Source organism: Lepisma saccharinum, chromosome 22 (assembly GCF_977018435.1).
Source record: "Lepisma saccharinum chromosome 22, izLepSacc3.1, whole genome shotgun sequence".
Taxonomy (NCBI): Eukaryota; Metazoa; Arthropoda; class Insecta; order Zygentoma; family Lepismatidae; genus Lepisma; species Lepisma saccharinum.
The window spans coordinates 26,222,670-26,244,548 of NC_139250.1; the positions used below are offsets into that span (position 1 = coordinate 26,222,670).

General features: G+C 40.6%; 1 protein-coding gene across 1 annotated transcript in view; it reads right to left on the reverse strand.

Moving 5' to 3' along the window:
• The window catches only part of LOC146005032 (phosphotriesterase-related protein), a 71,555-nt gene that overhangs the window by 45,107 nt on the left and 4,569 nt on the right, over positions 1-21,879 (reverse strand). The window contains exons 2-4 of the mRNA XM_083144171.1: positions 20,684-20,843; positions 18,582-18,772; positions 16,667-16,825 (exon numbers count right to left, since the gene is read on the reverse strand). Coding sequence (XP_083000297.1) covers positions 16,667-16,825; positions 18,582-18,772; positions 20,684-20,843 — 510 coding nt within the window. The remainder of the gene's footprint in view (positions 1-16,666; positions 16,826-18,581; positions 18,773-20,683; positions 20,844-21,879) is intronic.

Sequence of the window (21,879 nt, forward strand, 5' to 3'; positions counted from 1 at the left end):
GAAATGGATTGCTTTTACCTAGCTCAAACGTTTTCCAAAATTCCAAAACAGTTACTACGCGACAACGCTAATTTCATATGTTTGTTTCGTCAAGATCACACCAACCTCAAGCATGCGTACGATGACTACGTAGGCGGAGACATGAACTACAATCAATTTTCGGAAGGCTGCTCTTCTTGCTGGAACAGTGACGATTTCGGATTTGCTACGATCGACATGACGAGGAAACCCAACGACGGAAAATACAGAAACAAAATCAACGACTTTCTAAACGTTGCAACGTTGTGAGAAACGACGTGTATAAATAACGTCATGACGAAACGGAAAATCGAAGACGAAAATCTCAAGCTTCGCGATTACCTCGCGAAACGCTTCAAAGGTTGGAAATCCGAGAATCGCGGATTCTACGAAGAGAAGAAACGTCAGGATCAACCTGTGATCGAAGCCATCAGCGGTCTAGGTAAAGAAATTAAAAGTGTCACGGAACAAAATAAAAATTTGATCAACGAACTCGTACCGCTCGCAGCTAAAAGTTACGCCGTACCCACGCCTATTTCGAGCATTCCTTCGACGCCGTTCGAACTGAAGGATGCACCGGCACGACGTCGAGCCATAGGCAGCACGTCTTCGGATAAAATCGAGTTGGGACCTTTGGCACGAGACTAAATGAGCACGGGGAAATTCGACAAGGATGAAGTGTTCGGATTGTATCCCAGCATGGAAACCAGCGAAGGCGGCGGTGTGGTGTGGAAGATTGGGAAATCGAAGGTGACCTTCGAAGGCAACGACATTAAAGTCAATTTAGGCGACAAGGATAGTTGGACCAGGTATCCGGGTACGGTGGGACTGTGGGAACTCGTCGCCAAAAAGCAGCCGAAAGATTACACCGACGAAGATTACCAAAGTTACAAGGAAATTCTGATCATGACGGATGCCTTGTACCAGAACAACGACGCCTCGCAGAATAGGGTGAAATCGAGCAGTGGTGAGAAGTACAGGAATCTCATCAAACCGATTTGGAACCAGGTCAAAACAGGCAGCGGCGTCAAACGCTACAACACGTTACCCAAAGAATTCGTTTGGGTGGACGACGTTAGGAAACTCGTGGACCGATTGTTGGTGATAGCCGGCGAAGAGAATGCAGGCAATCGTAATTTCTACAACGAGAAGATTGGCATCGTGGACATGATCAGCACGAAACTTTCCAACTTCATCGTGAACGACGACAAGGGCATAGGTTACCTGATCAAAATCATCAACACGCTGCCTCCGAGATTCTGGAACGTTGCCGAAGGAAAGGGACTCGTGAACGACATCATCAACAAGTTACCTTTCGAGATGCATCTACCTGGCTACCAGTACTGCGGACCGGGTACCAAACTCGAGAAAAGATTGGAGAGAGGAGACAAGGGTGTGAATCCGTTGGACGCGGCATGCAAAGATCACGACATCGTCTACAACACCACGCAGACGGATTTGGATGCACGTCACGAAGCAGACAGAAAGTTAGAGCACGCAGCTTTCGAAAGGTTCGTGAGCAGAGACGCATCGCTGGGTGAACGGGTCGCCGCACTGGGTACTACCATCGCCATGAACACGAAACAAAAATTGGGGTGGGGTATATAAATAACATACCGTAAAAAAACTACACAAGAAAAAATCTCAGAATATATATATAAATAACATACCGTGAAAATAACACATAGAGCATCAACATGAAGCCCAAGGGTGTCGTGTACCAGATACCATATTCGAATCTAAAAAATCTAGGTGCCCTCGATGGGTTACTTACCAAGAAACAACGTGAGAAGAAACGTTCTTGCTTGTCGAAAGGACACGGAATGAAATTGCTGCTCAGCACACCTCAATTGAGACGCTTGCAGCGTTCGCGGAAACAGCAAAAGATCGGAGGTTTCATATTCAGCATCCCGGCCATCCTGGCAGCATTGGGGGCCGTTGGAAGTTTGGCTGGCGGAAGTGCCGCCATCGCGAAAACCGTCATCGACTCGAAGAAGAACAAGGCCGAGTTGGAAGAACAGAAACGTCACAACCTGGCCATGGAGAAGAAAAAAGAAAAGGGCATGATGAAGAAGTTTAAAAAAAGAAACAACAGCACTCACCAACCGAGACATTGAATCTCTGATCGAACCGTTACAAATCAAACACTTCAGAGGAGTTTTCATGTCCGACTCGTTACCTTCAAGCGTTAAAAGAAGAGAATGCGGAGTAGTCAACTTGGACGGTCAAGAAAATCCAGGCACGCATTGGATATGTTACCACAAAAATGATGATGGAGCATTCGTTTTCGATTCTTTCGGAGGTGTTCCACCTACAAATTTAATTCATTATCTGAAAACGAGCAAAACCTCTATATACTACAACGACGAACGCATTCAAAATTTCGGAGACGTGAACTGCGGTCATCTCTGCCTCTCCATGCTCGTGTTTCTCTCTAAAATAAATAACCCTACGATCGAGGATTTCCAGAAAGCATTGTGGAACCTCAAACAGCATCACTAGGATGGGCGTGTTCCATCTTACGAGCGAATCTTCGATCTTGAAACTCACGCTGCACGACGACATCGTCTATCCTAAATCCGTGGCTCTGCGTGCATTCTACAGCATGTACCTCATACCTAATGTTACGCAGCACAACAACAAAATTAGCGTCGGAAGCGAACACATCGTCGTCACGCCAGGACAATACAATCTTTCCACTTTGCAAGCTCAATTACCCAAAGGCACATACCTTTCTCAAAATTCGGTCACGCACAGAGTGGAAATCCTATCCGCGACGGAGACCGTGGACCTGGGCACCATGGGAGAACTTTTAGGTTTCGAGAACGACACCAAACTCGAAGCTGGTATCAAGCACGTGGCAACCAACATTCCTAAATTCTTGGACATAGAGACTCTGAACATACACTGTAACGTGGCGGAAGGCATGATCACGAAATCTTCGGACGGATTGTTAGGAAGTCACAAGCAGACGGGAATTATAGCCACGTTCAAACCAAGTTCCGAGTTCATGGAACCGATCATCTACACACCCTCTTCGCCGATCTATTTTCCAGTATGTCGCAACCGCATAGACGACATAGAGTTGGTGGTGACGAACGAGAAAGGAGACGTGGTGGATTTCGCAGGTGCCACTACGACGGCCATCGTGGAGATCAACATATAATAAATAACCATACATAGTGAAAATGGAGCAAATCGAAAGTTACGAATTGCAATCTTTCCCTCCCAACCGTCGCACGTTCGCCAATCTGAACGAAGCGAACAGGGAGATCGAATACGACGTGGACGTAGGCGACGGGTTCATTCATCCTCACAGAGCGGACCTCTACCTTCAATTCGACGTGGTGAAGAAGGAAAGCGGAGACGCGTTTCCTGCAGCAGCAAACTTGATACTCGTGGACAACTTCGTGCCTCACCTGTTCTCGCAGGTGGAGGTGAGGAAACACAACACCGTCATCGACAGAATAGATTATCCAGGCATCACGTCGACGGCAGTGGGAACGTTGAAATTATCCAAAACGGACGCAGCGTACTACCAGGCCGGGGGATTCGAAGCCGGGACCAAAATATCGACGAGAAGTCACACGGTGCTCTTTCCCATGCGTCTGCTGCCTGGTTTCTTCTCGGACTACAAGGAGATCATGTGGAAGGGAGGACTGAGGATCACGTTTCGAAGAGCGGCCAACGACAACGACGCACTCATGCGATACGCTACTTTGGGTCCGGACGGCACCACGCCGATAGCCAACACTTTACCCGAAGCGGCGAAATGCGTCATCCGAAGCATGGAATTGAGAATGCCGGTGGTGGAATACGAAACGAACTACGCCCTCAAGTACAAAGCGGAGATCTTGAAAAGTCCGCAGGTGCCGATTCACTTTCACGGTTACCAGTGCGTGCAGAAGATGGCGTCGGGAAGTCACATGGAATTCGACGTGACGACGCAGTTCAACAACATACAGTTCGACATGCCAGATTTCGTCGTAGTGCTTTTTCAGACCGGGAGGGACAAGAATCAGGAAAAAGATTCCAGCAAGTTCGACGACTGCAAGATCAAGAACGGGTTTATTCATCCTCACAGAGCGGACCTCTACCTTCAATTCGACGTGGTTAAACATCTTTTCTTGCACAATAAGAAATATTTTGTACTAGCACAATCAGTTACAATAGTACAATACGAATTTCACTAGTTCAGATCAGGTACAAATGTCAATTTTATTAGTTATCAGTTACAATATCTTTTTTTGCACTATAGCACGAGACAATCAGAAAATTTGCACAAAAAAATTTGTTGTTGTTTTTACACGTGAAAATTAACAATAAAATTTCTTTTTTTATCGTTTCAGATGCTGTCGAAACATCAAAAACACATACACACACTAGAAAAAAAAAGCATGCAACTTTATTTGTAACACACACATATTCTCCATCTTCATCAAGAAAATATTATAATAAACATAATTATTTTTATCTATATCTCACAATAAAACTCTATATCCAAAAATATCACAACATCAAATAACACTAGAGTCGTTAGTACACGTTGCATGCATTACGGAGGTCCTCTGTAGAGTTTCATGGAAGTTTGAGAAAAAAAAACACGTGAAACTCTACAGAGGTGCGGTTGTAGATAACCGCAGCCGTTAGAAAACCTTTATTTTTTTGGCTGGGCACCACGCACCCTGGCGAGGTTATAGGGGCCAGGTATCCTAAAAAACAACAATTATTATTTTGTTTGTTTGTTTGCGTCACAATACATACGCGCGCGCGCGTGTGTGGCACATCGTTCCCCCGAGAGAGGTTTACAAAAGTCACGATATATAAACATTGGCCTCTCTCTTTTTTTTTTTTGGGACTTGGAAAACATTTACAATAAGATGCATTCGCTCACCACTGTTGCCAGCCATAAATCTCTCTCTCTCTTCATCTTACAGCAAAGTTGGCATCTCTATTTTTTTTTAGTTGTAAGTGGGTTGCCAACACACTCTAGTTAATAATGCTACATATTATACGCACACACGCACACACATACTATATTACCATCCACCCATCTCTCTCTTTTTTACGGCAGTGCGTGTTTGTTGCCGACTCTCCTTGTTTAGTGTGTGTAGGTTGGCAAAAATTCCTTTATGCACAGTAAGGCAAGCCTCAAGCAAAGTTGCCAGCTCCTTGCTTTAGGCTAGGTTAGACCAAGAAAAAAAAAAGCTGTAGGTGGGTGTTGGCAGCTGTCGGTTGTTTAACTCTTCCCTCTCTCTCTCCTCTCTCTTTTTTGTAAAAGGCTATGGCAAAAATACCAGTAGGTTGGCAACTTTGCTTTATGCACTGTAAGGCAAGCCTCAAGCAACGTTGCCAGCTCCTTGCTTTAGGTTAGGCTAGACCAAGAAAAAAAAGCTGTAGGTGGGTGTTGGCAGCTGTCGGTTGTTTAACTCTTCCCTCTCTCTCTCTCTCCTCTCTCTTTTTTGTAAAAAGCCATGGCAAAAGTACCAGTAGGTTGGCAACCTTGCTTTATGCACTGTAAGGCAAGCCTCAAGCAAGGTTGCCAGCTCCTTGCTTTATGCACTGTAAGGCAAGCCTCAAGCAAGGTTGCCAGCTCCTTGTTTGAGGCTAGGTTAGACCCAAAAAAAAACCTTGGTGATTTTTTCGAGTAAGATGTTGGCAACACTGCGAGAAAATAGGGCTTATGCCTTACAAGAGCAAACCATTAAGGCGAGCCTCAAGCAAGATTGCCAGCTCCTTGCTTTAGGCTAGGTTAGACCCAAAAAAAAACCTTGGTGATTTTTTCGAGTAAGGAGCTGGCAACACTGCCAGAAAATGGGGCTCATGCCTTACGAGAGAAATCCATTAAGGCGAGCCCCACCGAGCCCCATTTTCGGTTTGTGAACCGGGCTGATACCACTACTATCGTCGAAATTTTCTATGTCTATTGATGCCCATTCGAATCCTCCGTAAGGAAGTTTCTGTACCATGGCATGTCCGTAGAGATTATTAACGTCGGCGTAGAAGATGTAATTCGATGCTCGATTTGAATCATAATCTTCTTTCATGTGCACGTTGTTGGCTTTTGCATATCTCTGCACACATTGTACCATCCCGCCCCGAATCCCCCTCTCGATGAAAGTAACATGTCCACGTCCGATATCAGTTCCAGCTTAACCTTTGTCTGGAATAACATTGCCGACCACGCTAATCCCGGTAGGCTGTAGAAATACGCTGGATCTAATTTGTAAATATTCGTTGCCGTTTTCCTGAACGATTGAAAAACATCCGCGAGTATCGTTACGTCTAATTTTAAGTAGGCATCGTGGTAGTCTCCGAGTGTCCTACATTCTAATTTGTCCCACATGAGTTGCGCGTGTTGGTATTCTTCTTCCGTGATTCCTTTCTCTCTGAGTCTGCTGTAAAATTCTCTTGGAGGTGGGAGAGCGTCGTCGTTAAATTTAGAATTATCACTAACATATTCGTAAGGATAAACCCCTTTACGTCTAACGAGTTCTATGTCTACGTTGGGAAAACTAGCTCTAGTTATTTTGAATTGTTCGTCTAAAAGTTTGCTGGCAAGAGCGTCCAGGCTGGCAGAGAGAAATCTGTATGAATCCAGAAACCTCATCTCAATGGTATTTTTAGTCTCAGGAATCATAACTTTCTTACTTATAGAGATGTATTGTTCTTCGTTTTGAGCAAGAATATCTATTTTTTGAGTGTCGTATCCGAGTTTCCTAATTAAGGGATGAAAATCGTAATTAGAACCATTGTGAAAGAATATGGGGACGAATTTTGGTTTTTGGATTTTGAGGTTGCATGCATTACAGATTCCGCTTATGAAGCGACCGTCCGTATGCGAATGGTGAAACACTTTACGATTGTCGTCTGTGAAGTGGTTATCGCACACAGGACACTTGACAGTGTCATAGTAATTTTGAAGTTCGATAGCAGATAACGGAAGCATCGGTTTCGATTTTCGCAGCATGCATGCAATTTTCCCAACCTCCTCGATCATCTTTTCGAAGAAGCGTTCGATTGCATCGGGTCCTCGGTATACGTACGGTTCATCTATTTTATCCTGTCGCACGACAACGTAACCGAAACTGTTTGGTTCGTGAAGCTGGTAAGGTGTGGTGGAAGAAACTTCGGGATCCGGATCGCAGTATGAGAGTGGTTTGAGGAACACCTCGAAATCAGCAACGATGATGGCCGGATGTTCCAACAATGCCTTGTGCATTTTGAATTCTTCCACTTCGTTCTTTTCGGGCATCAACATTCGAACCGGTCTGTTGTTGCCGCAATAAATTTTATGTTCGGCAAGTTTCTCGATAGCAATCTGACGTCCGGTGTATTTTCGATAATCGACTTGTTTTTGATCGTCGAACGTGGTTAGGCATCTCGGGCAAACTTCGATGTGGTTTGCATGCTTGGTTGATTGACTTCTGACTAAGCGTGATAGTGAACGAATGATACAGTAATGGTGAACACTGTCGTTTGAAATTAGAAGAAGATTAATCACACGAGCATCATCATCGTCGACATCGCTTATCCTGACGGGATGCACGACATGTTTATCCAACGTATAGGAATACACGTTGATGATTAAGCGTTTTCCTTCTGCATCTCGTGCTCGTGTTTCGAATTTTGATATATCAGAAATGGTCACCGGGTATTCGATGCCAGCCATTGCATTTTCCAGTTCAGGTTCATGCTGCTTGTAATGATAAACCTGTTCTGGATGATTTGACCAATGAATCGGGTGAAGTTCCGCCAACACACACCAAAGAAAACATTTATCATCTATATTTTGAATATTCAGCACAGCTTTTTTATTTTTAATATCCACTGGAAGAGGAACGTAGCTGGATGCACGAAGAGGCGAGAATCGGTTCACGTAAACGGTTAACGTGTGAGGACTTCCACACAGAGACCATCCCGACCCTTTAGCCTCGAAATCGTCGTGTTTCTTAACCAGTTCATTTGAAAGATCAGAATAAAATTCGTCCAAATTATCGACGTCCGCCAAATGAAGAGCTTGGTTTTTTGTACGATGATAAAAAATACTTGTTGTACCATCGACTTTTTCGTATTCGGAAAATAGATCAACGTATACTTTTATGGAATTATTTTCCAATTTATTTTTTAGAATATTTATCACAGATGTTTTCGTTTCACGCAAGAAACTAAGAATGTCGTAGCCTGGTTCCGAAGTAAAAGAGAAATCCTGAATATGACGGTTAAATGCAGATCTAATTGGTTTTCGTTCATCGGATAATTTTACTTGTTTGGAAGTAGAAGCTTCGGTTCCTGGATCATCGATTTTTCTTTTCAATGTTCCTTGTTCGGTCGATGGTTTGCAAATTTTCAGGTGTTTACTTAAATTTGCAATGCTGATCATCTTTCCGCATCGAGCACAAGGCTTAGAAGGTAACGAACGATTTAAACTCGAAGCTGTTTCGCTACATCTGGCCCTATGTACCGATAAATTGTTCCTTGAGATTTGCTTCCCACAAGTAACACATTCAGTTTTATCATTTTTACGATTGAAACTGATGGTGGATGCCATTGCTTTCTCCAAAATCACAGAAATCAAAAAGTCTAGTATATAGCGATACAATTTTCAGGTATGTTATTTTATATAGAATTTCTTGGAGTGATTACAAAACTCAAAAATTCAATCTACTGTAAATAGAATTTCAGGTATGTTATTTATATAGAATTTCTTGTGTGCGAATACAAAATCTCAAGAATTCAATCTACTGTGAATACAATTTTCAGGTATGTTATTTTATATAGAATTTATTGAGGTGATTACAAAACTCAAAAAAATCAATCTACTGTGAATATAATTTTCAGGTATGTTATTTTATATAGAATTTTCTCAGGGCGAATACAAAACTCAAAAATCCGAGACAGTTCAGTTTTAACGTGTTCATATTTGAAAAAAAAATGCAAAATACGCCTTGGAGATTTCAACCAATCCACTTTACTAGATTGGGGAAACTCTAACTATTGTTATTTGGAACCTTTAACCTCTTTTGGTGACGTAGAGTACGCGAAGAGAGGTTGGGTTTAGTGTGTCGGTCGAGTCTCGATGTCCTCTGTCCTCCCATACCAAAATGAACATAGGTCGTCATGGAACCAATTTTTTTTTCATCAATCGAAAATTTTCTAAGTCCACAGCGTTAAATTGCAAATATCTCGAATTTTTGACAAACAGAGGTGTCCCATAGGACCTTTGAGAAAAAAACAAAAAAACACGTGAAACTCTACGGAGGTGTGGTTATCTATAACCGCAGCCGTAAGAAGAACCTTTTTTTGGTTGGGCACCACGCACCCTGGCGGGGTTATAGGGGGATCCTAAAAAAAAAAAAAACAATTATTATTTTGTTTGTTTGCTTGCGTCACAGTACAGAAATAATAAGAGGCACGCGCATATGTGTGTGTGTGGTAGAAATATCACATCGTTCGCGAGAGGTTTACAAAGCTCACGATATATAAACATTGGTCCCGGACTTGGAAAATTACGATAAGGTGCATTCATCCTTCAAAGGATGAGAGGATGAGAGAGTGAATTTCACTCATCACTGCTTTTCTACGCTGTGAAACATCGTCAGCGCAATAAATGAGGCGCGGAACGTGGAGAGAAAGTGAGTTTTTCAGGTTTTTGAGGTCGTTTGGTCAAGAAATCAGAGTTGCGGTGGGAATCACATTTACTATCTACTAACTTATGCTCGGAAATCCAAAATGGCGACCGGAAGTGGGATTATCTTGGAAACGATAAGACTTAGCAAGAATCTGTTTGCGGATTCATCATGTACGCCTATAGGGGCTATCCACGAGTAAACAAAAACATATCGAACGGCACAATCGATTGTCGAACTGTAGCACAACAACTTCCGGTTCACGGCGGCCGGGTAATTCAAGCGCGTACTTGTGGCATTTCTTCTCGTTTTGTATACCGGATGAAATGGATCATATAAAAGCACTTGACGACGAGGAGAATAAGAGATATCAGGGCAAAGTAGAGGCTTTGCATATCAATTGGATGAGCAACTAGGAAGTAATACGGCATTATTCCAAGATGAGATCCATTTGCTGATCGTCGTTTCATTGGTGATATTTGTAGCCTACATATTAAATAGAAAGTAATTTTTCCTACAGAGCGAGAGCGCTTAAATGCATACATTTATGTTTTAAGTGAAAATGTGCGAGATGTACGGACATATAAAAAACGGAAAAAGGAGCTTCTTTTCTTCTTTCTTCAGTCAGGACGAGTCAGAGGCGTGCGATAATGCACACTTGCTGGTTTCGTTCTCGTTTGAACGCAGAAATACAAAACGCTCATTGTTTTTTTAAGTCAATTTTCTGCTATTTGTGTTAAACATGACGATGAAGATGAATAAGAAACTGGAAAAATTAATGATGGGACAAACACAATGACACACCATTGCCTCACCATGGTGTTCAAACCTAGGACCTCTTCTCCATCAATGTTGATTTGATTGATTGAGTTGGTGTTTTAAGTCCACTTTGTGCACAGTAAGGCTAATCGGGACTGGACCTACAGTTTAAATTGGGATTCGAACCACAATATGCCTCCACCGGGAATCGAACCCGGAACCCCTTGATTACAAGGCGACGAGGCTACCACTGCGCCATCGGGGAAGCACTCTATCTATCAATGTTGAAAAGATTTCCATTGCAAAAGACGAAAATTAATAATAGTACCCGCAATTAATTTTCTGGCTACACAAAAAAATATTTCCTCTGGTTACACACACACAAAAAAGAATCTGGTTACACAAAATTTAATACAGTTCGTGTGTACTTCAAGAACTTAACGTGTAACCTATCTGGCCATGAACGAGCATTTTTTGAAAGGAAAAGTAATATTTTTGCTCATATCACTAAAACAGAGAGAAAATCAAGATTTGAATGATTTCTCTTCTACTTTTAATGAAGTGCAAGTGGTGCGGGACGCAAAATTTTTGGTTGGGAAGGAAACAGGACGGGGTATTTTTCAAGTCCTGACGTTCAAAACGGGAAAAATAATGTTATTTCTCGACTAAATTGGGAGATTATAGGAGCAGAAAATATTCAACATTACCCGATACTAAAAAAAAAAAATAATTATACACACAATTTCACCCTCGGGTGATGATTTATTTTGCATTTCTGGAATAAAAACTGCTAATTTCAATAAATTTCGGACATTTAGTACAAAAAAATGCAGGGAATAAACTACTTTTAAACTATCATTTTTTCCGAAGTCTGGATCGGAATGTGTTTTTTTTTTTCGTTCCGTTGTCATTACTGCGCAGTCTACTCCTGCTAATGGTCTTCCAATTTTCACGCCTGATAGCTTGAATGTAATAATTTGGCGCCTAGATCTCGAGGAAATGGATGAAGAGAGATCCATGAAAGATTATTTAGCCCTGATCGTAGTTCACATCCTCCTTGTACACACTCATTCGTTCCTTTCATACATGACACAATCTCAGCTCCCTTTAGCGGCATGTTGTGAGCCTACGAACCGGAAGTTGTTGTGCTACAAGTATGGCGTCCGCGCGAAGGCACTTCCTTCCGGTGGATAGCCCCTATACGTGAGAAAAAGTATGAATAGAACCCATGCTCGGAATTCCAAAATGGCGACCGGAAGTAGGGTTATCTTGGAAACGGTAAGACTTTGCAAGAAACTGTTTGCGGATTCATCATGTACGCCTATATGTGAGTAAAATATGAATAGAACCTATGTTCGGAAATCCAAAATGGCAACCGGAAGTGGGGTTATCTTGAAAACGGTAAGACTTAGCAAGAAACTGTTTGCGGATTCATCATGTACGCCTATACGTGAGGAAAAGTATGAATAGAACCTATGTTCGGAAATCCAAAATGGCAACCGGAAGTGGGGTTATCTTGAAAACGGTAAGACTTAGCAAGAAACTGTTTGCGGATTCATCATGTACGCCTATACGTGAGGAAAAGTATGAATAGAACCTATGCTCGGAAATCCAAAATGGCGACCGGAAGTGGGGTTATCTTGGAAACGGTAAGACTTAGGAGAAATCTGTTTGGTGATTCATCATGTACACCTATATGTAAGTAAAATATGAATAGAACCTATGCTCGGAAATCCAAAATGGCGACCGGAAGTGGGGTTATCTTGGAAACGGTAAGACTTAGGAAAAATCTGTTTGCGGATTCATCACGTACGCCTATATGTAAGTAAAATATGAATAGAACCTATGCTCGGAAATCCAAAATGGCGACCGGAAGTGGTGTTATCTTGGAAACGGTAAGACTTAGGAAAAATGTGTTTGCGGATTCATCATGTACATCGCTAAACGGTAAAACATCGACGAAATATTGTCAAAATATGTCAAAAACTGATATTCAATTGATAAGAAAAGAGGATACCTACAAAGTACTATTTTGAAACAACAAGTAAGAAAAAAGGATAGGTTAAGTTATATCACGTAAGATCGTGAAATACCTACAAGTGTGAAGTAGGAAAAATTGAAAATTTTACTAAAACATCGCTAAACGCTAAAACATCGACAAAAAAATTGTCAAAATATGTCAAAAACTGATATTCAATTGATAAAAAAAAGAGGCTAAAAGAGCATACCTACAAAGTGTTACTTAGAAACAAGTGGGAAAAATGGGAAATTTTACTAAAACATCGCTAAGCGCTAAAACATCGACAAAAAATTGTCAAAATATGTCAAAAACTGATATTCAATTGATAAAAAAAGATGCTAAACGACAATACCTACTAAGTATGAGTTAGAAACAAGTGGGAAAAAAGGGAAATTTTACTAAAACATCGCTAAACGCTAAAACGTCGACAAAAAATTGTCAAAATATGTCAAAAACTGATATTCAATTAATAAAAAAAGAGGCTACAAATGCATACCTACTAAGTATTGCGTAGAAACAACTAATATACACTACTAGTTTACATTACAGCGTTCACACAAGTATCTGCTTGTTCTCGCACATACTTTGTCCATGCAGGCAAGGGCGAATTCTTTTCGGATAATGTGGTCCTCTATCATCTATTGATTTATTGATTCGGTTAAATTTACTTCGCTTTTCTGCAACGTTTGGCTAATCACAAAGATAAGGATGGCTTATGATATGATGAAGAGACACTCGCAAAGAATAATACTACTGGCCAGGCCGGTAGTCGAACCCGGGACCCCTGCCGTCGTAACGCGTTGTTCTAACCACTCCGCGGCGGAGGTTGGCTGGTCCTCCATCATATGTGAGTGTTTCTGGTACGTGCTGAAATGTTCTCTCTTGCCAGACATTAGCAGGGCTGGTACACTATGATCTTCTTTTCCTGGTATTATCAGAATCACCTTCAATTTTAATTTGTTGAAGAACACGGTCATTTTACTGGGTGGTCCAAAAGTTGAAAAAAGGTTGAATACATCATGTTCAGCAAAACTATCACTGTAGATTTGTAATAGAGGTGGGGGGAAATGTTATAGGGCACTTGATGATGACGGCTGCCATCTTGAATTGAACTTCAAGATTTTAAATGGAAAGGGGGCGATATGATGTATCAAATGAGGCTAGAATTTCACGAGAAATGCAGTGGTAAAGGTTATTTCCACGTATCTTTAACCTGTAAAAGGTCATAAATGTGTTCTTGTACCATTTTCTCCTTTTCGAGGTATCAGAAAAAAGCATTAGAACGAATCTAACGGCCTCGGTAGCTCAGTCGTTATGGCGTCTGACTACCATGCGAGAGACCCGGGTTGGATCCCCGGCGGGGGAGAACCAGGATTTTTTCCACCTGTTCAAGCGGCTCCGGCGCCCACCCAGCGTCGTATAAAGTGGGTACCTGGAGGAAACTCTGGGGGGTAATGGCAGCCAGGGGCGTGGTTCTGATCATATCACCCCCAACATCGGCTGTCATCAAGAAAGTGTGGGGCTCTAACCCCACACCTCCTACAAACAAGTGGGAAAAATGGGAAATTTTACTAAAACATCGCTAAGCGCTAAAACATCGACAAAAAATTGTCAAAATATGTCAAAACCTGATATTCAATTGATAAAAAAAGATGCTAAACGACAATACCTACTAAGTATGAGTTAGAAACAAGTGGGAAAAAAGGGAAATTTTACTAAAACATCGCTAAACGCTAAAACGTCGACAAAAAATTGTCAAAATATGTCAAAAACTGATATTCAATTAATAAAAAAAGAGGCTACAAATGCATACCTACTAAGTATTGCGTAGAAACAACTAATATACACTACTTAAACTTGTCTCCAGGATGTTTACAAAATTACCATACTAGCCAGTGGCGGCGATTGGGTTCCAAAATTGGAGGGGGTAATGGTGTCAAAACCGGGGGGAGGACAATTTACTTCCCCTTGGGACATAAGATCCAGCAAAGTGCGGGGACAAAAGTGGAACAACGTGAGGGGAAACTGCCCCGCCCCTCCCTAATCGCAGCCACTGATACTAGCTGAAAAATGAGAAGCTTCGCACTCTCAGTGTTCCTTGAGAATATCCCTAACTGCATGGAAATCTCATGTGAGGCTTTTGTAGGTCCCATATACACTGGTCGACAGTTGCTAAGGAACAGACACATATTGACCCATATCTTTTTCATACACAACTCCGTGTCAGTTTGTTGCCCGAAAGAGACCAATACAGGGCAGCAAGGAATCGTTGAGCCCCTTCTTCCCTCTACTGGTCTCTTTCTGGCAACAAACTGACACGGAGTTGTGTATGACAAAGTTATGGGTCAATATGTGTTTGTTCCTTAGCAATTGTCGACCAGTATATTTAAAAAGCTGTACTTATGGTTGTCAATGGTACATATCGAAAGACTTCTGAAGAATTGAAAATTCATGAAAGGGTCTAACTAATTTCAGCGGATGCTTTTATTATTGAAATTTACATCTTATATATTTACTGTAAAACATAGATATACATGCATACATTCAGAATGAAAACAATTTTAATTTGTACATGATTTTAAGAAACTATTGCAATAAAGTATTGTGTTGTTATTAACAAAGATGTTCTGTATTTTCTGAGAATTACACTTTTCGAGTTACTTATGACAATAACTTTGATACTGATTGCCTAACAATGACGACTTTTTATTTAAGAAAGAATTTAATTATTTTCAATAAAAACCGCAATTTTACCCACCCTTTTCAAATAATTCCAAATTTTAAACATAAAACAATCTTAAATAATATTTTTTTAAAAACTCATAAAACAAATTTGGATTTTAAACAAAATCAACTCACATTGAGGAGATTTGGAACTCCTCCGCGGAACCAGTTAAAAACAAAACACAAAAATACCTTTCACATATCCATAAAAATTGCTAATCTAATCAAAAATTTATTTATACCGAAATTTGTAACTTCTAAACAAATTAATACCTGCCAATGGCATTAACTATAAATGTTTCGATGTAAACTGTTAGTACAGGTGTCATAAGGCGTGCCTCAGAATTGAAAATCCACCTTTTCGCAATAAAGCCTGACAATTAATTATTCCTGATGATATGTTCGCATTAAATTATATTTGTCTATAATCTAAAGTTGCTTATTTTCATCAAGTAATATAATTATGCCGTGCGTTCGTCTTGACTCCTGGCCGAGATAGCGCGTGACTGCAGAACGACGAGGCACGGCGCGGATGCCGGCATTTTCGACCCGTGACGTCCCGCTTATTCTTACGCACATAACTTTACTATGCAGGAAATTGTATTCATTACACATAGCAAGTACTAACCTGTGTTGTAAGAGTTGTTCAAAGTGATGGCCAACTATATTCACACCTTCCTGCATATTTTAATCAATAAATGTTCTACTATTATTGTATTGCTATTGTAATTAAATTATTTTGAAACGCTTTACGCACAAAATAAACGGGTGAACCGCCATTCAATGGATCTGACGTCCTGGTTTATTATTAAAGTCACCAGGACAAGCGCCTATCCATGAAAGTAAGCGGATAGAGGCGGACTTTCTTCAGAGGGTCCCCTCTCTATTTTATTATGTACTCCGAACCTGCTAGGTTCTAACAGTGTAATATTATTGACAAGATTCATTGTCTAACTGTTTATTTTTTTGTATTTGTTAAATGTATTCTTTTGTCATATTAACATTGATTAAACTATAAATAAATGTCTGGTAAAGGGAGTGCGTGTTATCCCGAAATATAATAAACATATAAGTAATCTGTGGCTCTACAACCGTGTAATCCTACCTAGAAGTGTGGAGATCTTCAACCGGTAATGGGGTGACGTGCAGGTCAGCACGTCGAACCCCCAACCGTTATAGGAGATTTTTATGACCGGATTACGCTCCCAAATTTTCTCACGAAGGTGGGCTGCCACAGGCCGAGAACCCAGAGACTGAACCCAGGCGGACTCGAACCCATGCCGTCCAGCAGTCGGAGTCCAAAGCACAGCGCCTTCGACCGCACTGCCACGGAGGAGAACGTTCTTCCGAAAGTTACATCAAGAAGCATGTTTAAATGTTTGTATATGTAAATGATTTCTTAAATACTGAAAATATAGATTCTTAAGAACATTATTCCACGCTCTGTGTAATGCAAAATACTCGTATCAAAAGAGCAAAAGGATACACTAAAAGAATAACAATATGGTAGACGCACCTTTAATTGGCCACGAACTTCCAACTTCTCCTATAAAACCACATTTTACATCTTTCGCGTCGATACATCCCTCGGTGAGTTCAGTCGTCATGAGTTCAGTCATAGATTCAATAGTTCTGTTAAGTTCATTAGGCTTCTGAACATCAGCAACGTAGAAACCTGTAAGAATTATTAAGTATATGTACAGGGTAATTATAAATGATTCAACGGGTTTGAAAAAAATATACCGGGTGGTCCAAAAGTCCCGGAACGGTCACATATCGTGAGAAATACACATCGAATTGGAAAACGAAAATATACGTGTTTATTAAGTGAAAGAAAGCTATTCAATGATATCACACTTGATTCCCCACCCCCGCCCCCTGGGGGTGGGGCGGTGGGCGAAATTTTAAATAAAACCCCCATTTTGTATTGTAGAATCGGAAAGAGGACTTCATTCTGAATCCAACGAGCTATCAACCATTCTCCTAGCTCAATTAGGAACGGAGATATGGCGATTTTAAATTTTCGTATGACCCCCTTCACCCTTCCATATACTCTATTGAAAGGTCTTGACGTGCAGATTCCGAATCTGCAATCGTTTTCACTCTGGCTCAATTAGGGGCACAGTATCGCTTTGAATTTTTGGGGGGTTTTATGAAATTTCCACTTTTTAAAAACAAAAAATTATATAGCTAACACATAAAATAAAGAATTATACATGTAAACAAACAGAAACTATCCAAGTTTCAGACATACTTTCACAAATGTTCAATGTCGCTTCCTTTCGTCACACGTCACACATCTATGGGATAGTCTCGTTCGCCCCACATGCGCTCTAGCATATCCCTACTAATGGTCGTAAATGCAGCTGTAATGCAATCCTGCAGCTCAACTAAAGATGTTGGGAGTGGTGGCACATACACTGTCTTTTACATGCCCTCCAAAGGAAAAAAATACAAACCGTTAGGTCGGGAGATCTAGGAGGCTATGGAAAAACGCTAAGTCATCTTTAGCACATCGCCCAATCCAGGCATTTACATTTCCTTAAACCGTCGCTGCCATCGCAGAATGCTTTGATGAACTGGCGGTGTAGTTGCAAACTGTCTCCGGAATGCACGCTGTACGGTAACAACTGAAAAACACTTCTCATATTCCAAAACACAGAAACCTTTCTGCTGCATAGACGCCATTTTGGAAACTAGGTTTGTTCTGCCATCTGTCGGCAAGGGCCAAGGTTACAAATATGAGAAATTATACTTTCAGATGTGTTATTTCGTTTCATGATTAGCACACACATATTACATTAATAGTTTTGGAAATATTTCACATTAAAACCCGATGATCATTTATAATTACCCTGTATAATATTTTATTTCGAACGGAAGAATCAAATGCCTTTGTAGTGTAATAAAATAACAAATCTACTTAAATCTAATATTCAAGGGCAGGAACATTTTCTGCACCCACTGTACATCAATTCAAGCGAACAAAATGTTGATAGGTTTTTAAAAAATGCTACGTTGTGAAATATGTGATCGGGTACATTGTTAAAAAAGAAGCTAATGGTTTGTGATATTTGAAGTAACTAGCGTATGCTTGGGTCAATCAGACGTTTGAATAGGATATTCTTTCTTCAGATTGGCGTTGCGTGTTTACCAAACACCATAGCAGTGGCGGCGATTAGGGGGCAAGGGGGGGTTGCTCCCCCTTCTTTGCGCCACTTTTGCCCCCGCACTATGCTAAACCTTATCTACAAAGGGAAATATACTGTCTTTGTCCCCCTGGTTGAAAATACTACAAGATTAAAAAATAAATTTAAATGTTCGCCGAGTACTGAAAAGGTTGAAACTGCTCACGTCGAATACTCTATATCTGATGCCTACACAATAGACAAATTTCAGTAATATTTCTTAATGAAGGTGTTTCAATGTACCTGTTCCAGCAACTACATTGACGCCAGTTTTTCTGCTTACTTCCTGCAAGAACTTTACATTCCGTTCAAGTCCATGGCAAGAATTCTCAACGATTGTTCCTCCTCCACACTGTCGAAAGAACTTGACATCGTCAAGAACAGCTTCATGTGTTTCCTCGTCGTTGAAAATCAGATTGTACTTGCTGGAATACCTGTCAATTAAAAGCGTAATTGGTATTAAGCGAAATAAATATTGGGCATTCAAGTTAATTTTAGTATATTCTTAGGGCTGAGCCGTAAGGCATCGGTTGGGTTTTATTTGTTGATACCAGCCGATACTTTTCCAACTTGGATGGCTCCCAGGGTTCGCAAAAATGGCGCGTGACCAGTGTTGCCACATGAAGGGAAATTTCCCTTTTGAAGGGAAATTCAGACCAAAATTTTAGCCAAAAGCGAAAAGGGAATTTCGATGAAAAATATCACAATTTCAGGGAATTTTTAAGACTTCTGACTCTACATTATTACAGTTTATGTTAAGTTCCAGCTCCATATTCACATTTTTATTTCTTCCTGTTACTTCTCATTTCTGTTCTCATAAATATAAGTCTATATCTATTTATATTTCTTTTAAGTTTATTGTACGTCGCTTTTCTGTATCTTCGGATAATTGTAACGATGATAATTAACGATTTAATGCATTCATGACCATGATTCAAACCTGGGACATGTGACCGGAAAGCGATGAAGCTGACATGTATGTGAAAAATTTGTGTAACATTTTTTATTCATACGAACATGGACCAACGAAATTTTTACTACTATTGCTGCTGCTGCTACTACTACTACTACTTCTGCTAATATTTATAATAATTATTATTATTATATTTGTTTAGTTGAAGGAAAAAATGGTCCAAAAAGGGAAATTTTACCCCTTGGAAAGGGAAATGATGTCCTCAGATTGTGGCAACACTGCGCATGACACTTTCACGGTGTCTTTTTATCCTGGACGTTATGCAAAATTCAAACTTTTCATTGATTTTGTACCAATATTATGTGAGAAAACTGTAGGGTAAGGACGGAACAAAGACACCCTAAGCACATATCTCAAATTAACTCTGAAACTTCTTACTAACAATAATAAACAGTCCGTAGCGCAACAGCCCGTGAGAACCAGGGCCTACCTACCGACTGCCGAGTACCACTCCCGCCAGAGGTTGGACGTGTGGTCAGCACGACGAACCCCCAGTCGTTGTTGTAGGTTTCCATGACCGGGCTACGGCACTCTAAAATTTCCTCACGATAGTGGGTGGCCACAGGTCCCATACACAGGCAGGGACGGTGCTACACGGGGGCTATGGGGGCTGAAGCCACCCAAAACAGGTCTGAGCCCTCTGTGGCCCCCTAGATTTTTATAGTACTGGAAACCCACTTTGGATGAAAACTTAAAAAATAGAAGTTTGCAGTTTCCATTATAAAACTTCCATTGGGGCAAGCACAATGTTCAAGTATATTACCTAGTTCGCTTAGATAGCAAGGTTATTTTATTGCGATGCGTTCTAAAATCGGGGATGGGGAAGGGCAACTACAGATATCCCTGGATAACAGAGGCCACTAACGATTTAATACTAAGTAATTAGCAAAACATGAGTCGCAAAACTTGCTACGAAATCTGTTGCCTGCCAGGTAGGTGGACATATTCAGTGGCCCTGTGAGATTGCTCATAAATTGTTGGCATATACAACTAAATGTGTACAATTATCAGCCTCTGTGAATCGTATCGCTACATTTGAGAATAGGTCTAGTAGGAGTGACAAATGCATTTTAATAAGTAGGTCAACGTTCAAAATCTAAAGACGATTTTAGAAATTAAAAATAATGTGTTTGTAGAAAAAATCACTATTTATAACATTTTATGATAATAACTGCGAGTTGAAAGAATTAGTAATTCTTGAAGTAAACAATAGTTATATTTTGTAAGGTTAAGAAATGTTTGTCAGAATACTTTAGACGAACTGAACTCTTTAAATACTATTTGTTCATATTTAACTTAAATAACTAAAATATTTATTGAATAAATAACTCTAATTCAATGGCATTCCTAAGTCATCTGGTAGGATACTCACGGATAGTTTCTTATGATTCCAGCGTTGTCCAGGGAAATTCCTCTTTGGAAATATTTGTTAATGATGTCTGGAGGTGGAACGTAAAATGTGCTGAAGGAGAGAGATAAGTGCTCATGGGTAATCGTTCTCCCCAGGTTTTCAGCGGGAACTTCACCAAGTACTAGAAAAGAAAATCTTTAATTTAATAACTTGAAGGGAAATTATCGTCTTCATCGGTACAAAAGTGAATTCACAAGCAAATATTTAAGAGTAAATTGTTTCTATGGTACAGTTTGGTTAGAATATTATTCATTGAACGGGAAATTAGTATTCATTGGTCATCCACCCACAAATACGATACAAGAGTGGCGTCGATTTGTTCGTTGGGATATCCTCTAGAAAATAAAAGATGTTAGCATTGAAAATGTAAGTATGTTGTAGGTTTTATAAGTCTTAATATAAAAATGTAAAGCTAACCGCTGTACATTGTACCATGCCATGAAAGTACGTATAATATGGGGTGTGGAGATAAGGTTCAACACATTCTCGATCTCAGTCATCCTGGATGTAATGTGATGAGCACCATGCCCGTGTCATGTTTACTCCCTATCACACAGAAAACTAAATGCATCATATCGATCGATGCACCAGAATGCATCGATTTATGCACAAAAGTGTGTTTCATGGTATCTTCAAAGAATCAGATTCACGTTTGATGCATTTGGGTGAATTTTTGTGTGTCGTGAAAGAATCACCAAAGTGCATCATTTGATTCAAGTGAGGATTCCCTCCAGTCGAGATGCACTTCAGTGCATCAGTTGATGTTCCTTGATGCACCATCCTACATCTCTTTGGATGATGCACTTAAACGTTTGTTGATTTGGTGTTTTAAGTCCACTTTATGCACAGTAAGGCTAATCGGGACTGGACCTACAGCTTAAAGTGGGATCCGAACCACTTGTGCCTCCACCGGGTATCGAACCCGGGACCCCTTGATTACAAGGCGATGACGCTACCACTGCGCCATCAGGGAGGCCCTACTTAAACGTTTGGTCTGAGCTACAGAGTTTGTGTAGCTCAGACCAAACGTTTAAGTGCATCATCAAAAAAGATCCAGGAAGGTGCATCAAAACGCATCAACTGATGCATTGAAGTGCATCTCGACTGAAAGAAATCCTTACTTGAATCAAATGATGCACTTTGGTGTTTCTTTCACG